The 21875-nt window shown below is 35.6% G+C and overlaps 1 protein-coding gene across 1 annotated transcript in view; it reads left to right on the top strand.

The window, feature by feature from the left end:
• The window catches only part of SLC9A9 (solute carrier family 9, subfamily A (NHE9, cation proton antiporter 9), member 9), a 182209-nt gene that overhangs the window by 35029 nt on the left and 125305 nt on the right, over window positions 1-21875 (top strand). Inside the window, exons 5-6 of the mRNA XM_010001677.1 lie at window positions 7578-7693; window positions 15696-15801. Of these exons, the coding sequence (XP_009999979.1) occupies window positions 7578-7693; window positions 15696-15801 (222 nt within the window). The remainder of the gene's footprint in view (window positions 1-7577; window positions 7694-15695; window positions 15802-21875) is intronic.

The raw sequence follows: 21875 nt of genomic DNA, 5'->3' as shown, positions 1-21875 counted from the left end.
CTGCTGGCATGTTGCAATTCTTCACTTGAGTGTGACTCCTTAGGAGGTTGCTTTTCAGTAAGGAAAGGATCAGATATTCAGGCTTTCTGACCACTCAGGCATTCTGCATAGTCTCATTCAGGTCAGTCCCAAAGCCTTACACACAAATATGGTTTGGTCTTTTATCTGAAATCAAATGACTCAGCTTACTCGGGCATGGCAGCCGCGCAGCTGGGAGGAGATGCAGCAGGCCCGGCAGCCTCGGGGTTCTCTCGGCACCTCAGCGATGACAGAGCGGGACAGGCTGTGGCTGCCACCTCACACACAGCACCTTGGCCAGGTCTGTTTGTGTGTGCTGACAGGGATTTCACCCAGTTTCAGCCCAAGGACAGTCTCTCATTTTGGTCCTGTACCAATAAAGGTGGGTTGTAGAACCTAAGATAAGTATTTGAAGCGTGTTTCTCTTCACCCTTTCTGGTACCAGGCCCTCAGACTGACTGACAGAGAAACCTGGGCTGCCTTTCTTTCATCCGCATTCAGCGTCTGTTTGCTTGTTTTAAGAACTCTGAATCCCCATCTATTTCCCAAAAATCCAACACCACAGGAACATCTAATGAGCTAAGCTACTTATAGTACCCTGGTTACTAAAACACAGCCTTTGTTATTCATACCCACATACACCATTTCTCTGAGGTGTACATTGTGTTCCTCCCCGCTAGGCCTTTCCATCAAAACTTCTGATTTAAGAAGCAAACAGAAGATAATCTGTGACTAATAAAAAAAACTTTGTGGTAGATCTTTCCTAATGCTCATTGGGAAATACTGAACAAAAGCACTTATTCCATTCTTGTGTTATTTATACATAATATCTTAAGGTAAATTTATTATTGGTTTGTTGTTACCTGAGGCATTTCACTGAGGTTTTCTACTTTGCTTAGTTAGCAAATGATTTCTTGAAGAAAAAAAACATGCTAATACCATTTCTAGTGACAAAATTGATTTAAAAGATGACAGAAATAAGAATATACTAGTCCAGAGAGCACTTTGAAATAATGAATCACTGTAGCTAAAAAATGTGATATGAAACATTCCACTCTATAGAAAAAATCATAGGAATATATTGGTATGGTACAAATGGAAAGATCAGAATAAAGGCACGAGTTTTTCTTTTTCATCTCTACTATATGTTTTTCAGCATACATTTGAAATTCTGAGTAGTAGCTTTTTATTACAGTTGTGATATTGATCAATCACTATGCTACTTCATACATGAACAAGAATAAAATAATCTATGTTTTCTATTTTTGGTTTACAACAATATTGCTATTCCTTGGGAAAAAAAAAACATTAACTCATGTTTTTTTCATCTCTTGCTTGCATGATTATAATCTATAGCTCTGTTCAACTGGCTTCAGGCTATGAGAGAACCATGTCTAGATAGAGTAGATTCTTTAGGGAGTCAAAATATGAGATTAAATATTCTCTGCCAATTGAAAAATGCATTTACAAAAAAGATTGAATTTACAAGTCTCATTCATGATCCCTAGGACAACTGCACAAACACTTTAAATCTGGAATTATGCTTGCTAAACCTTTAACACAATAAAGATTCTTAGCAGTGAGATTCTGTAGTCTTTTGGCAATGAATAACAAAACCGAAGAAAATACAACTGCAGGTAAAATCATCAGGCAGATGGAGCTGTCTGTACTGAGGATATGGTGTGTATATTGTACCTATTCACTTAGGAGTTTCTGTTACGTTCTGATTCTGTCCCCCTTTCAGCTTTAAATTAAGAATAGATTCTTTTAGAACTGTTAAATTTTCCCTTTAGCTTGCTATCAAAGCAGCAGCATTTTATAACCTAACCTGCCAATAGGTATTTATTGCCATATATTTTTTTTTGTTTTTTATCTAATGTAGAGGGATAGGTACTATGATACCAGTTTATGCAAGCTGAAGATTTGAACAAGATTTTCTAGGAAGCAAAGCTTAGCACAGGTTTTTCCATGTGATGGATCAATTCAGGCAGATTTTTACCATGAGAGATTTGTAGGATTTATTTCAACTTGAATTTGTCTCATCTCATATGTACCTAAGCTACCTTATGCAAAGGTAACCTGCCTGTCATTGTCATTGTCATCTTTTCCCTTTTGTTCACTGTTCATATTGCCCCTCTCTGGTAACTTGGCTTGCATTTTTACAAGCTGCATTTAGGTATAGTATAGCCTTTTGTTATATGTTTAGATGTCAGATATGCTGCTTACTGATGTGTTTCTTACATGGACATTCTCATCCACCCGTATGGCCAGAACACTTGCCAGGCTTTCATCTTTCCTGTCGTGGTGAGTCCAGTATCTTTCCTTCACAGATGTGTCCTGATTCTATTTGTGGCTATTCACAAGGCTTCTGTTAAAATCACCCTCTCATCCCCTTGACAGCTTGATTTGCATCTTCCCTCCAGCCTTCCCATTCTATTCTGCATCAGACATACCCCACTTGCCTCTAATTTAAAGCTAAAAATGGTCTCTCTTCTACTAGCAGTGTGCTGGATAGAAGTTTTACTATTTAGAACTTTCTGACAAGAGCTTCCCAAAAACCCCCAAAGTAGTTCCACTATCTTTGTTTAGATCCTTTCCTAAAACCAGATGTTGCTAAAGGAAACTCTTGCAAAAAAACTGGCCTCTGTTGAGCTGCATCTAAAATTCTTCCTGAGCATTTAGATGGGGGTTTTGTTGTTGCTGTTGGGTTTTTTGTGTAGTAATTACTGTGCAAAGTCCTTAGGAGAGGGCTTTTGTTTCCCACTCTACATTTAAACAGCAGCTAGTTCAAGAATGCCCCAATCCCAGAGTAGCCTTACTAGAGAGTAGCTTTAAAAATTAATTTACAAAACTTGCAGCAGTACCCAGCCAGCCATTGTGCTGTCCAAACTCCTTTCCTCAAGGCACGGCAATAAAAGATTAGCAGCAGCAGAACTGTGGTAGTAAAAAACCTGGGCCTTCTACATGTGGAAATTCTTCCCCGTTTTTTCACTCAGGCAAGCTTTAATGCAGTCCAGCAAGGAAAACCCAATGCTCATAGTGAGTAAAGCTTTGCACAAGTTTTGTTCTTGGCCTTTATTGTTAATTTACTTTTATTTTTTGTCAGTGTAAAGTTTATTTTGTGTTGTTGTACTGAGATTTTATGTGGCCTACTTGCCAGTTCATACTGGAAATTACGGTAGTTAAAGCTCAGTTTACCAGAAGATGACTCTTACTCCAGCAAGTCAAATATTTATATGGTATCTTCCCTGTTGTATAATGACAGCATTGTATGTAGCATTTTTTAGAGATGAGGCACTTTATAAATGCCAGACTTGCATTAACTGGAAAATTTTGAATTCTCCTGTGTTTCATTACATGACTGATTTTTTTTTTTTCCTGTTGAAGTGGCAAAAGATTTGCTCTAGCTTGATGGGATCCTCCCCACACAAAAGTTATGATTGGGTGTAGAAAATGTCAGCTATCCTCCAGCAAAGCTAACCTGAGTTTTATTAATCTATTGTATTACTTTATAAATATTCCAAATCCATGACCAAAACAGCTATTTGCAAATACTATTTGCAGTACCAAACCACCACAAGTCCAACTGAAAAGTCTTCAGTGACTGTTTATTACTGACCAATTTACTTGCCATTTCTTTCTAAAGTATATTGTTTCTAATAACTTAGTTTCTGATCATGCAAATAATTTTCTGAATTTGCATAGTTATTAATGACAATAAGAAGCTGAAAAGGAGGTAGGGCTACCCCAAATCAACTCCCTCCTCTATACTTCTAGTAGCACGTATTCCCAAATGCTAAAAAGACATGGTTTGTGGCATGGTTACCCAGCAGAATTCACAGCTTCAAGTTACCTAACTGCTTGAAAAAGTCCAGCACAGAGCCACAGAGATGATTAAGGGAGTGGAACATTTCCCTTATGAGGAAAGGCTGAGGGATCTGCGTCTCTTTAGCTTGGAGAAGAGAAGACTGATGGTGACCTCATTAATGTTTAAAAATATGTAAAGGGCAAGTGTCAGGAGGACGGAGCCAGGCTCTTCTAAGTCCAATGATAGGACAAGGTGCAACAGGTGCAAGCTGGAGCATAGGAGGTTCCACTTAAACATGACGAAAACCTTTTTCACTGTGAGGGTGACAGAGCATTGAAACATGCTGCCCAGAGGGGTTGTGGAGTCTCCTCTGGAGATATTCAAAACCCACCTGGACGTGTTCCTGTGTGATGTGCTGTAGATGATCCTGCTCTGGCAGGGGGTTGGACTAGATGATCTTTCAAGGTCCCTTCCAACCCCTAAAATTCTGTGATTCTGTGTGAAAGCTGGAAGGACAGAGCAGAAAATAGACTTCAAAGTATAGACTCAAGCTCAGAATTCCTTCACCCAGGATAAGAACACCTGATACCACAGCACACTTTCACCTCCAAGCACTACTGCTGTTTAGTTTAATGAATAATGGCTAATGATAAGCTAGGTGGAGCACCTTCTAGACCCTAGGAACCTGTAGTCTCTCTTAGGCACGTTCTTAGTGTCTAGAATAAATGAAGATGAACGAGGTGAAGCAGGGTTTTAAATCTGAGGTTCACATGCCTTTGTAAAGTTTATTATCAGAGAAATATCATGTCAAACACAAAGATAAAGGTCCCACAGTTTAAGGGGCAACTACTTTCCCAGTGAACTTACAATATAGACTAAACACAAGATTTTTAAAAAGTATATGAAATAAAATTGCTTTGCAAGTGTATTTTAATGTAAAGATTTTAAAAGAAACTGGGAAGTTGGGTTACATTGATTTGCAACTCAACTTCTGTTTCCTTTATGCAGCCTTAAGGATCTCAGTTCTGATATTCTAAAAGTATAAAAAATAAAATCTAGAATTCTAGGTCAGTAAAAAAGTAAAAAGTAAAGTAAAAAAGACAATTTCACAGAGAGAAATTGGAAAGATGAAAGTACCATCCTACTAAACATATTCAGAGCTCCTAATATTGTTAACTTGATTTGTGTTAATAGGCTACTTTGTGTCAACCATGAGTACTGGGTTGGGGATGTGTCGTAGTGGGACAGGAGCATTTGGGAGGAAGTTCAAAGTCACTGACACTTTGACTTACTTGCAACTTTTTAACAGATATTTTAATATTTTTTTTTCATATATATATTAAAAGGATTTCTTGAAGATGAATAAAGCAATCAAATTTGCTGAAACTTGGTGGGTGTAAAGTTGCTAAAAATAACCTAAATAAATCAAATAAAATGTCAGCAGCCCCAAAAATTGGTAAATTGGGTCTTTTCAATTGTAGTTTATAACAGCAATAAGAACATTAGTGCACAGTGTTTCCTGGGGATTCATGGCCAATCAGCATTGGGGTGTGCTTTCCTCATGGGATTTCTATGAGAAAGGGTTATGTTGTATAGTACCAGATGATGTTTAATATCACTGTTCTTGGGAGATCAGGTACACAGCTGGGATCCAATTTTTCAAAATACAGTGGAAAAGCCACTCTACATTATAATTTTAAGTGAAATAAATTATTTCTGTTTAGAATTTATTTTAAGTTATTGTAAAGTTACCTAAGGTGAAGGGGGAGTTGTATTTTGTACGGCTGTGTCTCGTAAGAAATCAGTGATAAATTATGATTAATGACCACTTTAGTTTATTACCTTTACTAATAATACACAGCTTGTAAATAAAAGGTAAACTCCTGTGTTTTAAATGCTAATTTACAATAGGAACTTATTTCTGTGCATGCTTTCATGGAGGAGGTGCAGGCACAGATTCTTGTGATTTACTTATCCTGCAGTCTCTTGCATAATCCAAATATATGTTTGCGCTTAATTGGATTTATGTTTGCAAAAGTGGACCTGTCTCATTTTAGCATTACCAAAATGTATTAAGTTGTTCATTAATGTAAAAAAAAGGAAGTTTGCTGTTCTCTTTTCTCTGCTGGATGAGAGTTAACATCTCAGTGATTAAATCAGCTCTGTTGATTAGTCTGATTTTCAGTATTATTTCTCTTTTCAATGCAGCCAAGAATTGAATGGTATGTGAACTAAGAGCAGGTTCTGTAAGTCTTCTACAGTACTACACTTAATGGCAAACTTAGAGCTCCTATGTCTGTAATAAACGACTCCTGAATCCAGTTTTGCTCAGTTTGTCTGCAACTTTGTACAGACAGGAAGCAGTGACATACTGAAAATACTTAGTAATATATAAGAAACAATGCTAAAGACCAGGATGATGGATATTTAAAAGATTATCATTACTAAATCTGGCAGATAGTGAAAAGCTAATTCTATGTATTTTAAAATACTTTTAACTGAGTCAGAAGAGTATCCCCGGTCAAAACTGCAAAAGCAGGTTTGGGCAGTTATTTCTAAAAGGCATGCTTGTGCTCATGTCCATTCCATTTAACTTTGGAGACAATGGCAAATCCGTATAGCAGCACCATAGACAGTTTCTTAAGAACTCATTCCTTAAAGCAAACATTTGTGTTTGGAAAAAAAGGACTAACTGCATTGTTGTTCTTTGGGAATAAAGAGAAAGCGAGCTCATCAATCAAGGAGATCCACCACTGGAAAAATTTCTTTAGGATGATTGGTGGCTGTTTGGTAGGCAGCTTACATAAATGCATACATAACCTCTTAGGACCACTGTGGAATTCTAAGGTCACCTACCTGCTTCCCTCTTACTGCAATAGTAATTATACCTCAGACAATCAACAACTTAGTAAAGTATCAGAAAAGCATTTGTCATTAACTCTCAAGCTGTTTGTTTAGTAGCACTTTATTTGCCACTCAGATCTTCTGTACTTACATGACTTCAGAAACATATTAAGCATATAGCTGAGGGCAAAATGTAGCTAAGTGTGTGAATGCATGTAGCTCTGGCTAAATGATTTTTTTTTTAAGTCCATAGTTAAAAGAGCGCAGCTGTCCATTTACGTGTTGTGTTTATGGAAAAGGTATTAAATGCAATAGGGTTTTTTAGTAACTAGATTTGAAATGTACAAAAAAATTAAAATCTACAACTGGTTCTATATGTAAAGGAACTCCTTCTTTCAAGGTATTTCAAGATTCTTGATAAAATGCACATCTCAGATAGCATTACCTGGTTATAGAAACCAATGACAGCATATCTGTGTAGATAATGAGGATTTAGTAGTGCATTTTGATGTGTGACTTTGTTGCCTTGATGTCATTGTGAGTTGTGTCCTGTCTCAATTGGAGACCTTGTCTAGAAATGTTAATGCAGATAACATTTAAAAACTGTTAAGACTAAAGCAATTAATTTAGAAATATTAGGGCAAGCCATGTAGCTGATACTAGAAATGCCTTTGTTTAAATATTCTACAATATTAGACAAATTAGTCTTAATAATGTCTTCTTAGGCTTATATTCTTTCCTTTTGAAAAATAAACAGCTAAAAGCAGTATTTATGTGATACTTTTTTTTTTAAAAAAAAAAAAAAAAAAAAAGAATCTAAAGAGAATAAGAACCTGCTTATTACTGTAAATTAAGCAAAAGTGTTATATGCTGTGTCTGAACACCTGTCTTATCTTTTCCCTGACAGGTTGATAATGTATGGTTTTGTTAAGGCCATGGTACACATTGGCCTGTTAAAAGGATCAGAATTTCACTTCACTGACTGTTTGTTTTTTGGATCGCTGATGTCTGCCACAGATCCAGGTATCAGTTTAAAATAAATTACTTTTTCAAAAGTCAGTAGAGTAAATGACAACTATGTGTACCATAGAAATGTTCAAACTCTCTATTCTTGTTTTGTTTTTTTTTTTTATTCTCATAGCTACTAAATGTCTGATATTACAATAATCATATGTCAAATTGGCTCCAGTCATCCCTTGTGTTTGTTCTAGTAGCTGGTTTACCTAGGTTTACCTCCCAAACATTAGAAATTAAGTAGCTGGGGTGACTGGAAAAATGTTCTCCAGACTTCAGGACACGTATCTACTCATTGCTGATATGAGAACTGCTGTAACGCTGAAGCATCATGATTAATAATTTAGACTCTGCATTCATGTGTGTGATCTCAGTTCAAAGATATTGGGAACTTAGCTTCAGATCTGGCTATACAAATACTTTTTCTAAGGTGTTGGTTTACAATCTGAATGCAGCATTTCATGATAAATACAACTCTAAAAAGACAGATACCAACAGGCTGACATGAATTTGCAGATGTGAGATTTAAAGCCTAAAGCTACAGTAAATAGCCACGCCTGGCAAACAGATTCAGTGAATTTTGGAGTCAGAGAATTAAATAAATGTTTAGATTTAAAGGACATCTGCAGGTCTAGTCCAACCTCCTAATCAAAATGGATAACCTCACAGCCTAGGTTTCATAGACATGTCCAGGTTAAGAGGCTAATGAGGGTACTCTAATATTAAGATTGCTTTTTGCATCTATGGGACAATAGTTAAGGAGGAGGTGAAAAAGGTATTTTTTTATATATACATATATGTTACCTACAAAGGGACCAAGTACAAAGTCTGCAAGGGTACATTGGATTTCTGCAAAATTTTCAGTTGAGCTGTTACTGGATGTGGAACAGAAATTATTTTATGATGCATATGACATGCTGCATTAGTGCTATTAACCTTGAGAAGCTTCTCTGAGAAACTTATAAGTAAATCTTTCAAATTCATGGCTATTAAAAGAAATTACAAAAAACAACATTGTTATATGATGTTTTCCATTCTTTAGATGAACCCTTGTGATTTATCATTCTGATGGTTTAAACATATGGTGTAAAATAATTTATTTCCAGAAAACTGAGTTGCTGTAAAAGCTGCATCAGATTGTTATTCACCAATTAAACCAAGCATCCAATATGCTTATAAAATCCCCCAACTACTTTAATAAGATTCAGCATGTGATTGGAGCCTCTACTCAGAGTAAGAAAAAACCACAGGAACTGAAAGTGCAAAGAAAACCTAGGAAAACAAATTGTTATGGAATAAAAGGTTGCATACAGCTTTCATGTACCTTTCTTGATTGTGCTGTGAATGGAGTTTTGCAGTTGATGTAGTTTCTTTTTTCCATTTTCCAGTCCAATGCTATTTAGTTTCACAAATGAAGGTGTTGATTTATGAGAAGAAATATATGAGACATACCCTGATTTTTACTGTAATAGTATTAAATCACTACTGATTAATCTGTAACAATCCTGACCGAAATAAAAGAGAAGCTCATCTTGAGATGGAAGGAATAAGAAATGACAAGGATTACTTTTCACAGATTTTTAAATAGGCTTAAAATCTAACATTGCAGTTGACAAAGTACCATTGATTAATGCTGTTTGTAATTATTCTTCTGCTTACATTTAGTGCCTATGTATGTTCAAGAGTTTATATAATGTTTAGGCTTGCTCCCTCTGTTATCTATTCATGATATTCTAAACTTAAATGCTTTTACTAATCTTATTTGTAAATTTCAGTCCTTCAAAATCTTAGAGAATTTTAAATTATTTTTTTTCTTAGCTAAATGGCTGACATTGCTGAAAATACTGCATCGTGGTTTAGGATTTGCTGATGAATTATAAAATCAAGACATGTAAACAGCTCACTGAAACTCCAAAATCTGTTAAAACATAGTCTCCTTGAGGACTGATACATGTTGTGGCATAATCAGTCTAATGATTTTATGTGTGATAACTATCTTTAAAAACAAAACATTGGTAATATGTTATTAGTATTTCAGAAGTTAGATATAATAATAAATGAATGCCCTAAGATGAAATAATGAATTCCTGTCAGATTTGCTACCTGATTTTTCATTTAATTCTTCACTGTGTAGGTTCATAAGCTCATTTCAAAAAGATATTTGATTTCCCTTGGCTGTGGAAAGCAATTAAGTCTCAAAAGATATTACTAACTAATTGGTTGACTTGATAGAAGTTGTTTTGAGTGAATTCCTTATTTGCAAAAGTGGAGAGACTGATAGATGTTTAAATGTTAGATGAAGAAATTCATCACCAGAACAGTAAACTAATGCTTGCCAGCTGTAAGTTACTAATATTGTCAGGAAGAAGTAAATAATGTTTTAGCACTCTGTTGTTCTTAATTTTGAAGTGTTCTTGAAGATCTTTAATATAAGATTTTTGCATAAAATTAGTTCAGAAGAATTGCTCCTATATGTTATGGATTCATTTATACAGAAAACTGGCACTTGAAATAATATTAAGAAATGAATGTATGACTCGGTATCATTTGGACTGTGTTTTGCATTATTAGACGATGATCCCTAAACATCTGTGATACTTAGGAATGCTTCAAATAACCCTCACATGTCTGGGGGGGCGGAAAGGTAGAAACTTTGGAGACAAAGTAAGGTTACTTTCAAGTGAACCATTCATCTTACAGGAAATACCTCCTTCCAAGAATTTACCATTTTCAGTAGAAAAAGTTTCTCATGTAAAGACTTCACATAAGAACTTTAATTTTTAAGACAGAGGATTTTTACATTCCCAAATCATTTTTTCATTAGTCTTTAATTTAAAACGTTAGAGCACTATTTATATTTTTCTTTATTCTGATCCATACATATCATTTATCATGTAGTTGGGGAAATAATCCCTTCTCTTTATTCCATCTGCATAAAACAGCACAGATTTTACTGTTCTGCTATTTAAAGGGTTTCTGTGGTGTTAGTATTGTGCTTTGATTTCTAATATAACCTCACTCTGGAAGCTTTTTGGTGTGATCCCTTCACAAGCAGGTCCTCCCTGTGGTCTGCTATGTGTCACCCATGAAGAGCAGCAAAGAGACTGTGGAAAAGGTTCTGGTGTGGGGAGTGGAGCCCCCAGCTCTTGGCCCCTAAGCATGGGTCCTGAGAAATGCTACTGCCTCACATGTGAGCTCAGCTAAGGATATTCTGGCCACAACTTTTCTATGTGGTTGACAGGCAGATGCATCAATAAGCCCCATCAAACAGGCTGCTTCAGGGTACCAGTGGTTGTAATGGAAGGGAATAAGGTGAATGACAGAACAAAACTGGCACATGTATTTAAAGATTTGACCTCTGCCTCTACCACCAAAAAAATAACTGGAAAGCGCAACTTTGGCAGTTTGTCCTAGCTGTTGTTAACAAATTCTATGTAATGACCTTCCAATCCAAAGGTTTTTCATGTATGTTTAGCACTTCCTTATTTTTTTTAACTTTTGACATTTCAAGCATAGAAAACAGCTTCACGAGGTTTGCTAAAGCACAGCTATTTCTGAGCTATATGAACTCCCTTACCTTTGTTCATATTGATAATCACAAAGCTCTTCTCTGAGGTTACTATGGTTACAGCTGAACTGAAGATGTGAGTTGCACTGCTGTTGTTATTGATAAAACTGGATACTTATCAGAAAGAGCAGCTTCTGTTTCACATAAAATCAAAGCATATTGCATTAAGAAGTGAAATTTATAAATACAGTAAGGTAATATATTTTATACACTGCTTATATAATTATGTTTATAAATGTGGTTTTAATTAAAATATTCTTATGCTTTCTCCTTATTCACCACTGAACTGAACTGTAAATGGTGTGACTGATTATTAGGGAAAGCAGGCTATAGTTAAATTTGGAATTGTTATTTTTAGAGAAAAATTGATAGAAAATATGAATGAGATTTCTTTTATCTTATTTTCTACCCATTTGATACTGCCCTCCAAAAAAAATTTAGGCCCATGAGCTATGAAAGATATGAATAGTTCTGAATAGTTCTATTCAGAAGATTGAAGTACAATCATACCAGTACTTTATATAATGGTCTAATTTATTTTCTGAGCTTCCTTATTCATTTCAAACAAAACAGCAAAGTGTTGGATACAGTGAGCTTAGGGATTATTGTAGTTTGCTGATCTTTGTTATGCATATTTTTTACAAGAATTAATAACAAGCCAATTTTTTTTTCTACATATGTCGATAGATATTTTTCACAAACCAGCTCCACAGACACTTGTTCTGACTTGGGTACAACTGAAATAATGCTAGACTTGGCATCAACAGATGTTACCTCAGTCCATGAAGTCAAACAAGAAGTGAATAAGATTTCTGTTGGCACAAGTACTGTGAAAATCTTAGATGCTTCACAATTTCATGCTTCTCATCACTGAATTTAGTAATGAAGTTCACAACCCTTTCTGAGTTAGGTTCTCTGATAAGAATGTTATTTCTATTTGTGTCAGTTTTCTACTGAAATAGAAGATGAAGAGATGCTGTGTACAGTATTGAAATGTAGTTTGGTATTTTCATAATACACATTTATCTAATGAATCAAGCAAGTCTTTTAATAGTCACCACACACAAAACCAAGCCCTACTTACTGTGCCTCCAAAGTACGTTCAGAAAGCCAGAGAGGCCATACTTACTGCCGTGTAGTCTCTATGACCTTTATTTAGCTATGCAAGTTCTCAAAGATTAGATATGTTACTGTGGTATATGATAGCAAGCACTGAATTTTTAAATTAATTCCCATAAGTTTTATAGTCATCCATCAGAGAAAACATGATGTGACTACTTTGGATAATTATGACTATTCATAGTGTATTATTCTATCCAGAAAATATTTTAAATTAACTTTCTTTAATACCAGAGCTTCAAGTCCCTTTTAATATGCCCACTCTGAACTATATCCATGAATTCTCATAATTAATGAAGGCAAATGTGATCTTGAGGAAATAAATAGATGGTCGTTGGCAAACCAAGGTGAAAATATTTTATTGAATTCTTAAACAGGGTGGATGTGTTAAAGATTATGCAGTTCCCTGTTCTTATACAGATAATATTAATGAGTTGGCTAACGCAATAGAGGATGTTTCTTTAATATGTAATACTATGCTGAGAGGAGACTGCAAATACTTCGAAGGACAAGATTAGTACTCTGTGATTCTTGCAATGATTTAAAATGAACAAGGATAAATGTTACACTTGCAAATAATCAACTTCATAGATAGAAGATAAGAAACAAACATTCACTGCTCAAAAGGATTTCAAGTTTACAACATGAAAATGATCCATCAGTACCAATACACGGCAAAAAAACCCCAAGTAGAACAGGATATATTAACAGGTTCTACAGCATATTTTCACTCTATTTCTTGAAAGCAAGTGTCAACTACAATACTTGTATCTTATTCTGGGCACTGTATTTCAAGAAAGATATGGACTGATTAGAAATGATTAGAGGGCTAGAAAACATTACTGAAAGGTGGAGATTGAAAGAAGTGAGTCAGCTTAGGGAGATGTTTGAAATGAGTCTTTGAATAGGCAAAATGTTGCTGGAAAGAAAAAGGGAATAAATGTGACAAATTATTCATGTCTCATTAGTCTAGCAAAGGAAATTATGGACTTGGAGGGGCAGGAGGGGAGATTTAGGTTTGACATCCAGGAATAACTGCATTTATAAATTGTATGAATACCGAAAAGCAGGCTAGTCTCCCTTGGGACTTGTGGAGCCAGCATCAGTTCAGTTCTTAGCTCAGATAAATATCTGTCAGTAGTGATACGGCTGAAGCTTGCTGTGTCTTGGGCCAATCAAATATAGGGATGCAACAGAAACAGAATTCCTTCAGTCAGGGACAGGCAATGCTGCAAAGATGTAATGACTCCTACTGGGAACAGGAGAAACATTTGAGAGGGAAGACACTTTCCGAGAACAGGGTGAACTGGGGAGTCTCTCCCAAAAGAGGCAATTGATGCATTATTTTGTGGCTTGCTTTTTATTTTACTTCCGTTTGAAAAGATTTTGTCAGTTTTTTGGGCTAGAGTTGGGAGAGAAGCAAGGAGAGAAAGCTGTTTTCTTAAGAGGCAAGAGGAAGGAGAGGAATGTGGAAGCATCTGTCTATCTTATTGCCTTGGCCTGCTACACATGCACACGACAGTACACTGGACTTGACTACTCTTTTCTTTCACTTCTGCCATTATCACAGGGACTATTAATGTGAGCCAAATATAATTAATTAATAAGCAAAAGCTAGAAGTGGCAAATAGTTTTAGAAAACAATTCTGTTGTTATGCCAGTGACATCAAAGAATGGGAGACTAAATTGGCTCCACATTTAGCACATAAAGGCAGCATTGCTAATCAACTAAAAACCTGAATATAGATATTGGTGAACCAAGAAAATATATTTTGCCAACGAAGTGTCTTCCTACACCTTTGAGCTGCTATGGAGAAATAACTGTTTCCCTAGTTTAAATTATAACTGCACTGGGAGTAGATGGGCAAGGTTACCAGGATGGTTAAATATAACTAGCTGATTTAAATATAGCGATATCAGCAAATGTTCAGCTACACACATCTCCTAAATTGTCTTCTGTAGAATAACAGTTCCAAAATTCTTCAAAAGATCACACATCAACAGAGATCACTGACATAAAATCTCACAGGAGAAGTGAGACTCTGTTTTGAGTTTAAAAGCTGATTTTTAGATGACACACATATTTGAGAACCATTTAGAAAATCTTACCAGTAATGATTTCAAAGTTCTAAGTAATGTTATTAGGAAAAGCATAATCATCTGTTTGTGGTTTTGTGTGAATTATCAGCAGTCATCTCAATGCAAAAGTATATAGATTCATTCCTGAGATGTCAGATGTTAACATAGCATCTCAGAGGCACTCCTAGTCTTTTGGTTTCCTGAGCAGTATCCTGAGGATAGAGTCAATTGCATAATTATGTACTAGAATGAGCACCAGTGAAGCAGTGAGTTACCACATAATTTTTAACCATACAAATAATTGAGGCATTTTACATTAAATTCTGTTTGAAAAGAGAAAGCTCCATTCCTTCCACACAAAGAGAGAATAATAATACCAACACAGGACACAGATAGCCTTCATTTAGAGATTATGGAGTGCTAGGTAGGGAGGATTTTGATCCCCTGTTTAGAGGTAAGGAAACCAAGGCATAAAACAACTAAGGAATCCTTTAACATCTATAGGACTTAATTACCTCAGTATGAGCCAAGTGTCTAAATGCCACTGAGGATTTGTGTCTAAATTTTTTGCCCAACTTCAATATAAATTCACCATACTCTAGTTTTTTATATTGCACTGATAAGCTAAATAAAATCAGATATAGCAGATAACTCAGGGAGAAGCAAGGGACTTAAATAAAGGTTATGCTGAAAGAACCCTAAAATATGTTACAAATCTCATATCCTGATTGGGATGAGAGGGCTTTATGGCCAGAGATACGTTACACTTGCAGTGAAAGTGGTTTTGTGGTGGGTGGAATGGGATAGCAGGTATTATGCTTGTTCCTCAGTAAACGTATGTATGGATGAGCATTATTATATCCTGCATAAAGCAGATAAACCACTACTCTCATCATACACAAAGTCCATGGCAAAACCCAAGTCTTCAGCACCCTTATTTCTCCTTGGTCACAAGATCACAGTCCTTTATGCACAGTAAAATATGCTATGACATTTTAATTTATGCATGATTTTCTGTATGAGAGGGAAAGTTTCTTCCTAACTCAGCTGAAGCACCAAAACTTGTAGACTTGCTGGATTTAAGGATCTTACATACTGCCTTTGATCCTATTTAACTAATTGCTATCCACTTAGGTAATAAACAGAACTGGACTTCTCAAAACCCATATTTTAATATTGCTTTATTTTTTTAACCACCAGAGGAATATGAAAATAACAAAATCACTTTTGTTTCTCTCCATATAGTGACAGTCCTTGCTATTTTCCATGAGCTGCATGTGGATACAGATTTGTACACACTCCTGTTTGGAGAGAGTGTCCTAAATGATGCCGTGGCTATCGTGCTGACTTAGTAAGTACACCTACCTCCCTTCTTTACTTGGGGAGATAATGGCAAGCTTTAATTGCTGCTAATTCTTACTGATATAGTTTGTGTAAGTATAGGTATAGCATTTGGAGATTACTTTACAGAGATGTAGTTCCAGAGCTGTTCTTGGTTTGGTAAACACCAGAATTTCAATATTGTTAATGTTTCCTGAAGGCCATTTTTGTTCCATTTCTTCAACCTAGACAGCAGTGTGTTCTGTAAAATGTGTAAATTTAATTTAATATTATTTATTTTCTCATCTAAACAAGATAACTTGGAAAAATAATGCTGAATGAGCATTATGAGCCTGTAAAACTGAAGACAAGTTTATCAGCCTATCTACGTCTACCTATTAAATCTGACAGATCTTCAGCTGATAATATTATATTTAATCTATATATAGCCTTTTTATTCTCAGGAATCCTCAAACATATGACAAATGATTGGCCAAAAAGATCAAAGTATGTGCTGCTTTAAAAACCCAGATGCTAAGTACATGATTAATAGGATCTCAGGTTTACTCTACATGTGTTATATGCAATGCTGGAGCATTGCTAGAAATACAGATAATCCTCTAAAATAATCTTTAAAGTAACAGAACTCTGCAAAATCAAATGCAGTTTCCTGGGATACTTGAGGATGTTTCGCAGTAGGTCCCAGTTCAGTGCTACCCTTCTCCTTAAAATAAGATCCTTGAACTAGGATTTATCCTATTCTTCAGAAAAACAGATTTTTTACAGAGTTTACAGTCATTAAAAAATGAGCTTTATATTTTGTTGGAAACTCTGTGGAGAAACTTAGGCCAGTTGAATTACAAAACAAAACAAACAAAACTCTTTCACAATAAAAAAAATAATAATAAAAATTTAAAAATAGTAATCCTATTTGATTTATCAATCTCTCGTTATCAGTCTAGTTACATTCACCTACCTTGAACTCCTCACATTGTTTTTAGAACAAGAGTAATATTTTCAAATATTGTCAAGTGTCTGAGCACAGCATTTTATGATTAGATACAGCATGGCTGTCACATTCAGTGACTGTGGTTGGAATGTGTCACTTAGGAGAGCATCTAGTAGATCAGATCATAAGATGCACAAAAGGAAAGCTAAGCAAAGAATAGAAACCTTGTAGAGAGAACAGATAGAAAACCATTAAAGCAGCTATTAGATTTGGCAAGAAGGATGTAGATGACAAAAAGTCTGAGATTTTTCTCTCTCTCACTTGCCTTTTAAAAATAAAGGCCTTTGTGTTTATAGCTCTTTTAGACTTTTCAAATATTAGTGCAAGCTTCCTATAGACAATGGAACAGTTAGGCTACAAGGAACTCGAGGAGACCCACTTTCAGTGTCTATAGTTTTCAGTCACTGTGATGTCAAAGCACATGGATCTCTTCAAAGGTGCAACTCAACTGCAAAGCAAATCTAGGAAGAAAAGCACTATGAGACAGTACATGATTCATGAGTTTCTAACCTCTGTCTTTCCCAGTACTCAAGTCTAGGTTATGATCCTCAGCTTGCACATGGATACAGAAATTTATAGGGATGGCTGATGCAAATGCTGGCTATCTCCCTCTCAGGTTTTCTTTGCTGTACATGGGGGATTACAACACTTGCTTACTATAGAATCTCTTGTCACTGGAAAACTAGTGCATTTTTCTATATATTCAGTGTGGCCTATAACTTGATTTCTCAGCATAAACAGTTTCACATTGCCTTAATTTCTGGCTTAAAAAATCAGCATCTGCACAAATACAATGTTTCTGCAGTTTAACGTGATCTTCCCTTTTAAATAAACTTATACTGTCAGTCATGTCAGTGCATGAACACTCCACTGAACCAAACCCAGTTTAAACAAAGAATATTATTTTTCTGTCACTACAAAGGTAGGTATTATTTTCTGTACCACATACCACTTTTCAGAATAGTGCAAACACAACATATTCATAATTAGAGTAATAGAGGACTTTTTTTTAATGGGATGAGAATAATGTTTACAAATCTGGAAAAGCAATGTTGTTTTTTACACTGTGTAATGATAAACAGAAAATAGAATACAAGAGTATGTTGTGTCTTTCATCAACTAACAGAATAACCAAGTTAATGTCTGTGAGAGTGACTCTGCAGGAAAGGGAGGAAGAGAAAAGAGGGAGGCTGTGGCAGCTTGGCAAGGTGAAGCTAGTACGGCTGTCTGCCAACAAGGCCAAAGCTTTGTATTGATACCTCTCTTTTGCTTAAGCTTCTCCCTCCAAACTCTGTTTTTCCTGTGCTGTTTACCATTTAGTTTAAGAAGGACAGCAGCAGGACCAGCTGTCCCTACATCTTTCATATGAATTATGTGTTGCTGCAACTGTATGTACCAATGTTGTGGCCAATTGCCCTCAGAAATACTGATCAAGCACATAGTTCTCCAGGCCAAATTACTTATTCTCCTATAGGCCATCTTGCCACACCAAACACCTGGGTGTTTGTGACAATTGTAAGATTTCATTTATACTGTGCTGTTTTAAAATTATCCATACAGGAGGGATCACTGTGAATCGCATTGACAGGAGCAGCTGCATAAAGGCTGCCAAGCTGTTGTGCATCTGGGAGAGCTCACACACACAAAAGCCTCTGCAAGCAAGGGTATTGTAGATTTAATGAGGATTTTCTCTTATTTAAATAACTTGAAGAGTGACTTACAACTTCTCATTATTAGGACAAAAGTCTCCTTTTAATAAAAAGACTGTGAGCACAGAAAATAAATATTTTGGAAGAAAATGAGGAGTTAAATCTTCAAAATTAGTAATATTTGAGCCTGTCTCATATCAAGGATCCAAGATATTTAAGAAAAATATTAACAGAGCCCTACAAGATAATATCTATTAGATTCCTAAACATGTATATTTTTACCCAGAAAAACCTATATGACTATGTCACGTAATTACATTTCCTATGTTCTTTGTTTGCCAGGAAACTGACTTTTCACCCATGCTCACTTTCTCTGTGTATTTACAGCATAAACTTTATCTGTAGAAATATTTTATATATGCTAACATTAAAAAAGCCAAACATATGTAGGAAAAAAAAATTCCCGAGTGTATTTAGAGATGCTCTAGATGATTACGGATTGTTTCAATATTTGGAATTTAATTTTAGATAACAGATCATGGCAACCTTTTCTGAAAAGATCTTTTCAATCATATTTTTATTACAATTTTTAAGAAACAAATTATTCTGGTTTTCTGACACATTGTATTTTATTACCAATATCTTTACTTGAGTTTCTTCTGTACCTTCCATAATGAAAGAATATAATTTAAGATTATGTTTCTTGCATCAGTTGTATTATGATATTGTATTATGATATGTATATAGCATCATATATACTACATAGAATTACTTCTTCTGCTTTCTTGGGTATTGGTCTACAATGTAGTGAATATCTTCCTAAAATATTCCAGATGATAGCTTTTTTTATCACTGTTTGTATATTCTGACTCCTGAGTTTTCAACTTCTTCAGCAAAAATATGAACAAAATTCAGCTTACTGATGTTCCAGCACACATAAAACTGTTCTCTTAGCTATAAATTTAACCTTCTGCATCCAGATCCCTGAGCATCACACAGCAGCCCTGTGTTCAGCTTCAGATATGCATAGGCATTCGTACTATGAGATGCAGCATCTGAAGTGATCTATTTCTTTCATAAATTTCAGCCCCACAAATGTCCCTCAGTGCTTAGCTTTGTAGAAAGCACTTTGCAGACAAATACAACAAACTGTCTGTGTACCAAGGCACATACTAGCTGTGGAGCACATCCTAAAGGTCAAAACTGAGAAACATACCAGTAACTTCAGCTGGAGTTGTGCGTGTTGAAGACTGTAGAATTTGCCTGAAAATAAATAATTTATGCATATTCTTGCATAAATGATGAAGATTAACCTCTTATTTCACTTCCATTGCTTTTCATTGTCCTGTCTTCATACCATATATCACTTATTGAAGAAAGCATCCATATATATTTTGAATGCATGCGCTGTAGGTATGGACTTGGCATGGTTTTTGCTCATTTACAGAGAAATTTGATGAAGAAAGTGTGGAAGAAGTAGAAAAAGCATTGAATAGCTTGAGATGTGACTGAAAAGTAGCTGAACAGGTCATTAGCATTGAGACAGTATATTTAGCTGAGCTATTTAATCTTTCTCATGTCGAGTGCTCAGTGAGTGTATGATGTGGAAAGCAGTAACGAATATTGATACGTGTTCCCTGCTAACAAATTATCTTAAGAGAACATTACACGAGAGATGTTGCCATTGCAGTCAATGTTGGGAGTGTTCGCATCATTGTTATGCAAAGGACATGACTTCATTTCTCAGCTGGCTTTGTACCATTGCTCAGTAGGCCTGATGAGTTTCATCCTCTTGCTAGAAGAGTTGATGGTGTGGAAGTCACATGGGCAGCAGGGACATCAATATACAGCAGGGTCTTCCACAAGTAATCAAAACCATTGAGTGGCACATGTGACATTGTGACATCTGGCAAGGAATAGATTTACTAGCTCTGTTATATGCAATCAAGAACAGTTTGATACATGAATGAAGTAGAAATCCTGGAGATAAAAAGTGTGGTTGGGGATCACACGGCAGTGAAGTCAGAGAATACAGTAACTGCCTGACACATGAATTGAAGACCACTCATGTCAAAATGCTAACTGCCCTAGAAGGCTTAGAAGTGTAGATGCTTCTGGGCAGAGAGAAAATTAATACTGAAACCGTAATTTTCTTGTGAAGTTTGTCTTGCTATTTTTACATAAAGTACTTTGAATGGTACGTACAGGAAGAGAGGAGATCCAGAATAAGATGATGAGGAAAGTAAACAAAAAATAGTGAATTGTTTTGAGATGCATATTCTGCTTCTTTTGTTAAGTGTCTATGAGTTGTATAGATTACACTAAGTTCATTCATGCCTATTAGCAAAAGTTAAGCAATGGAAGGACCAGATTTTGCCACAGGAAGGCAGTGAGGCTCTCTTTGCAAAAGTCTAGGACCAGCACCAAAAGGCTACATTCTTAGAACTAGGTAAGAACTGGAGGTGTAACAGATGCTGTTATTGTATGACCCCTTTCTGATAGAACAATATTTGCTGGTGAGATGCACATTTTCACTGATGTTCAGAGATGCAATATTTCTTCAGGAATTCAGTGAGCTGCTATTGGCCCAATAACATGGTTTGGAATAAATAGGTAACATTCCTTTTTTTTTCCCTTCTTTTTTTTTTTTTTTTAAATGTCTAAATATCTGTTCTGATAGAAGAGCACTGCAACCCCCTTCTACATAATAAGCTTTGAATTGGTTCAAAGATTTGCCAAGCAGTTTACCATGATGAAGAAATTTAATCTTCCATAATTCTTGGAGTATTATTTTTCTGCAACAATAGATACATTTCAAGTCCATTTTTCATTATCTATCTGCAGCACATGATGTCATACCTGTGCTTGATAAATGAACTGTCCATAGAATCCAGACACCTTTTTAATAGTTTAACAGGCTCAAAATTTATGCAAAATTGTTTGGAAATCACCCATATCATCTTGCTTTTGTCTTGCTTTCTTTAGAGTACACAGCTTATACACTACAGTAGGATAAAGTATAAGGGAAGAACTCTGATTCTTCAATATGTTTGTGAGACCAGGGCATAGTATTGAGGGGGAAGGGGGTAGGGCTAATTAATAAAGGTGATGTTCCGCTTTGTTATGCCCAGTGAGGAGATCCCTTGTAGAAGTAGTTTCATGCTCCTCTTAAATATTTCAAGGATGGACATGAGCCAACATGTCATAGCATATCTCTTCTCTGCTCAAAAAATACTTCTATTCTAGGCTAGTAGTACCTTATACAAGTTATTATAATGTCAAACCCTTCTTTCTTGGCAGAAGTTCTCCTGGAAGATTGTATAGGGCTTTCTAAAATAACATGGCAAAGGTAACCAAGACAAGTTTACTGAAAAACAGTATCTATTTCCAAGGGAGAATAATACATAAACTAATAAGCCAGAGTTCAGCTCAAAGGTTGAAATTTCT

The sequence above is a fragment of the Chaetura pelagica genome, unplaced genomic scaffold, assembly GCF_000747805.2.
Source record: "Chaetura pelagica isolate M959 unplaced genomic scaffold, ChaPel_1.0 scaffold207, whole genome shotgun sequence".
NCBI lineage: Eukaryota > Metazoa > Chordata > Aves > Apodiformes > Apodidae > Chaetura > Chaetura pelagica.
This window is presented reverse-complemented; position numbering and strand designations above follow the sequence as displayed.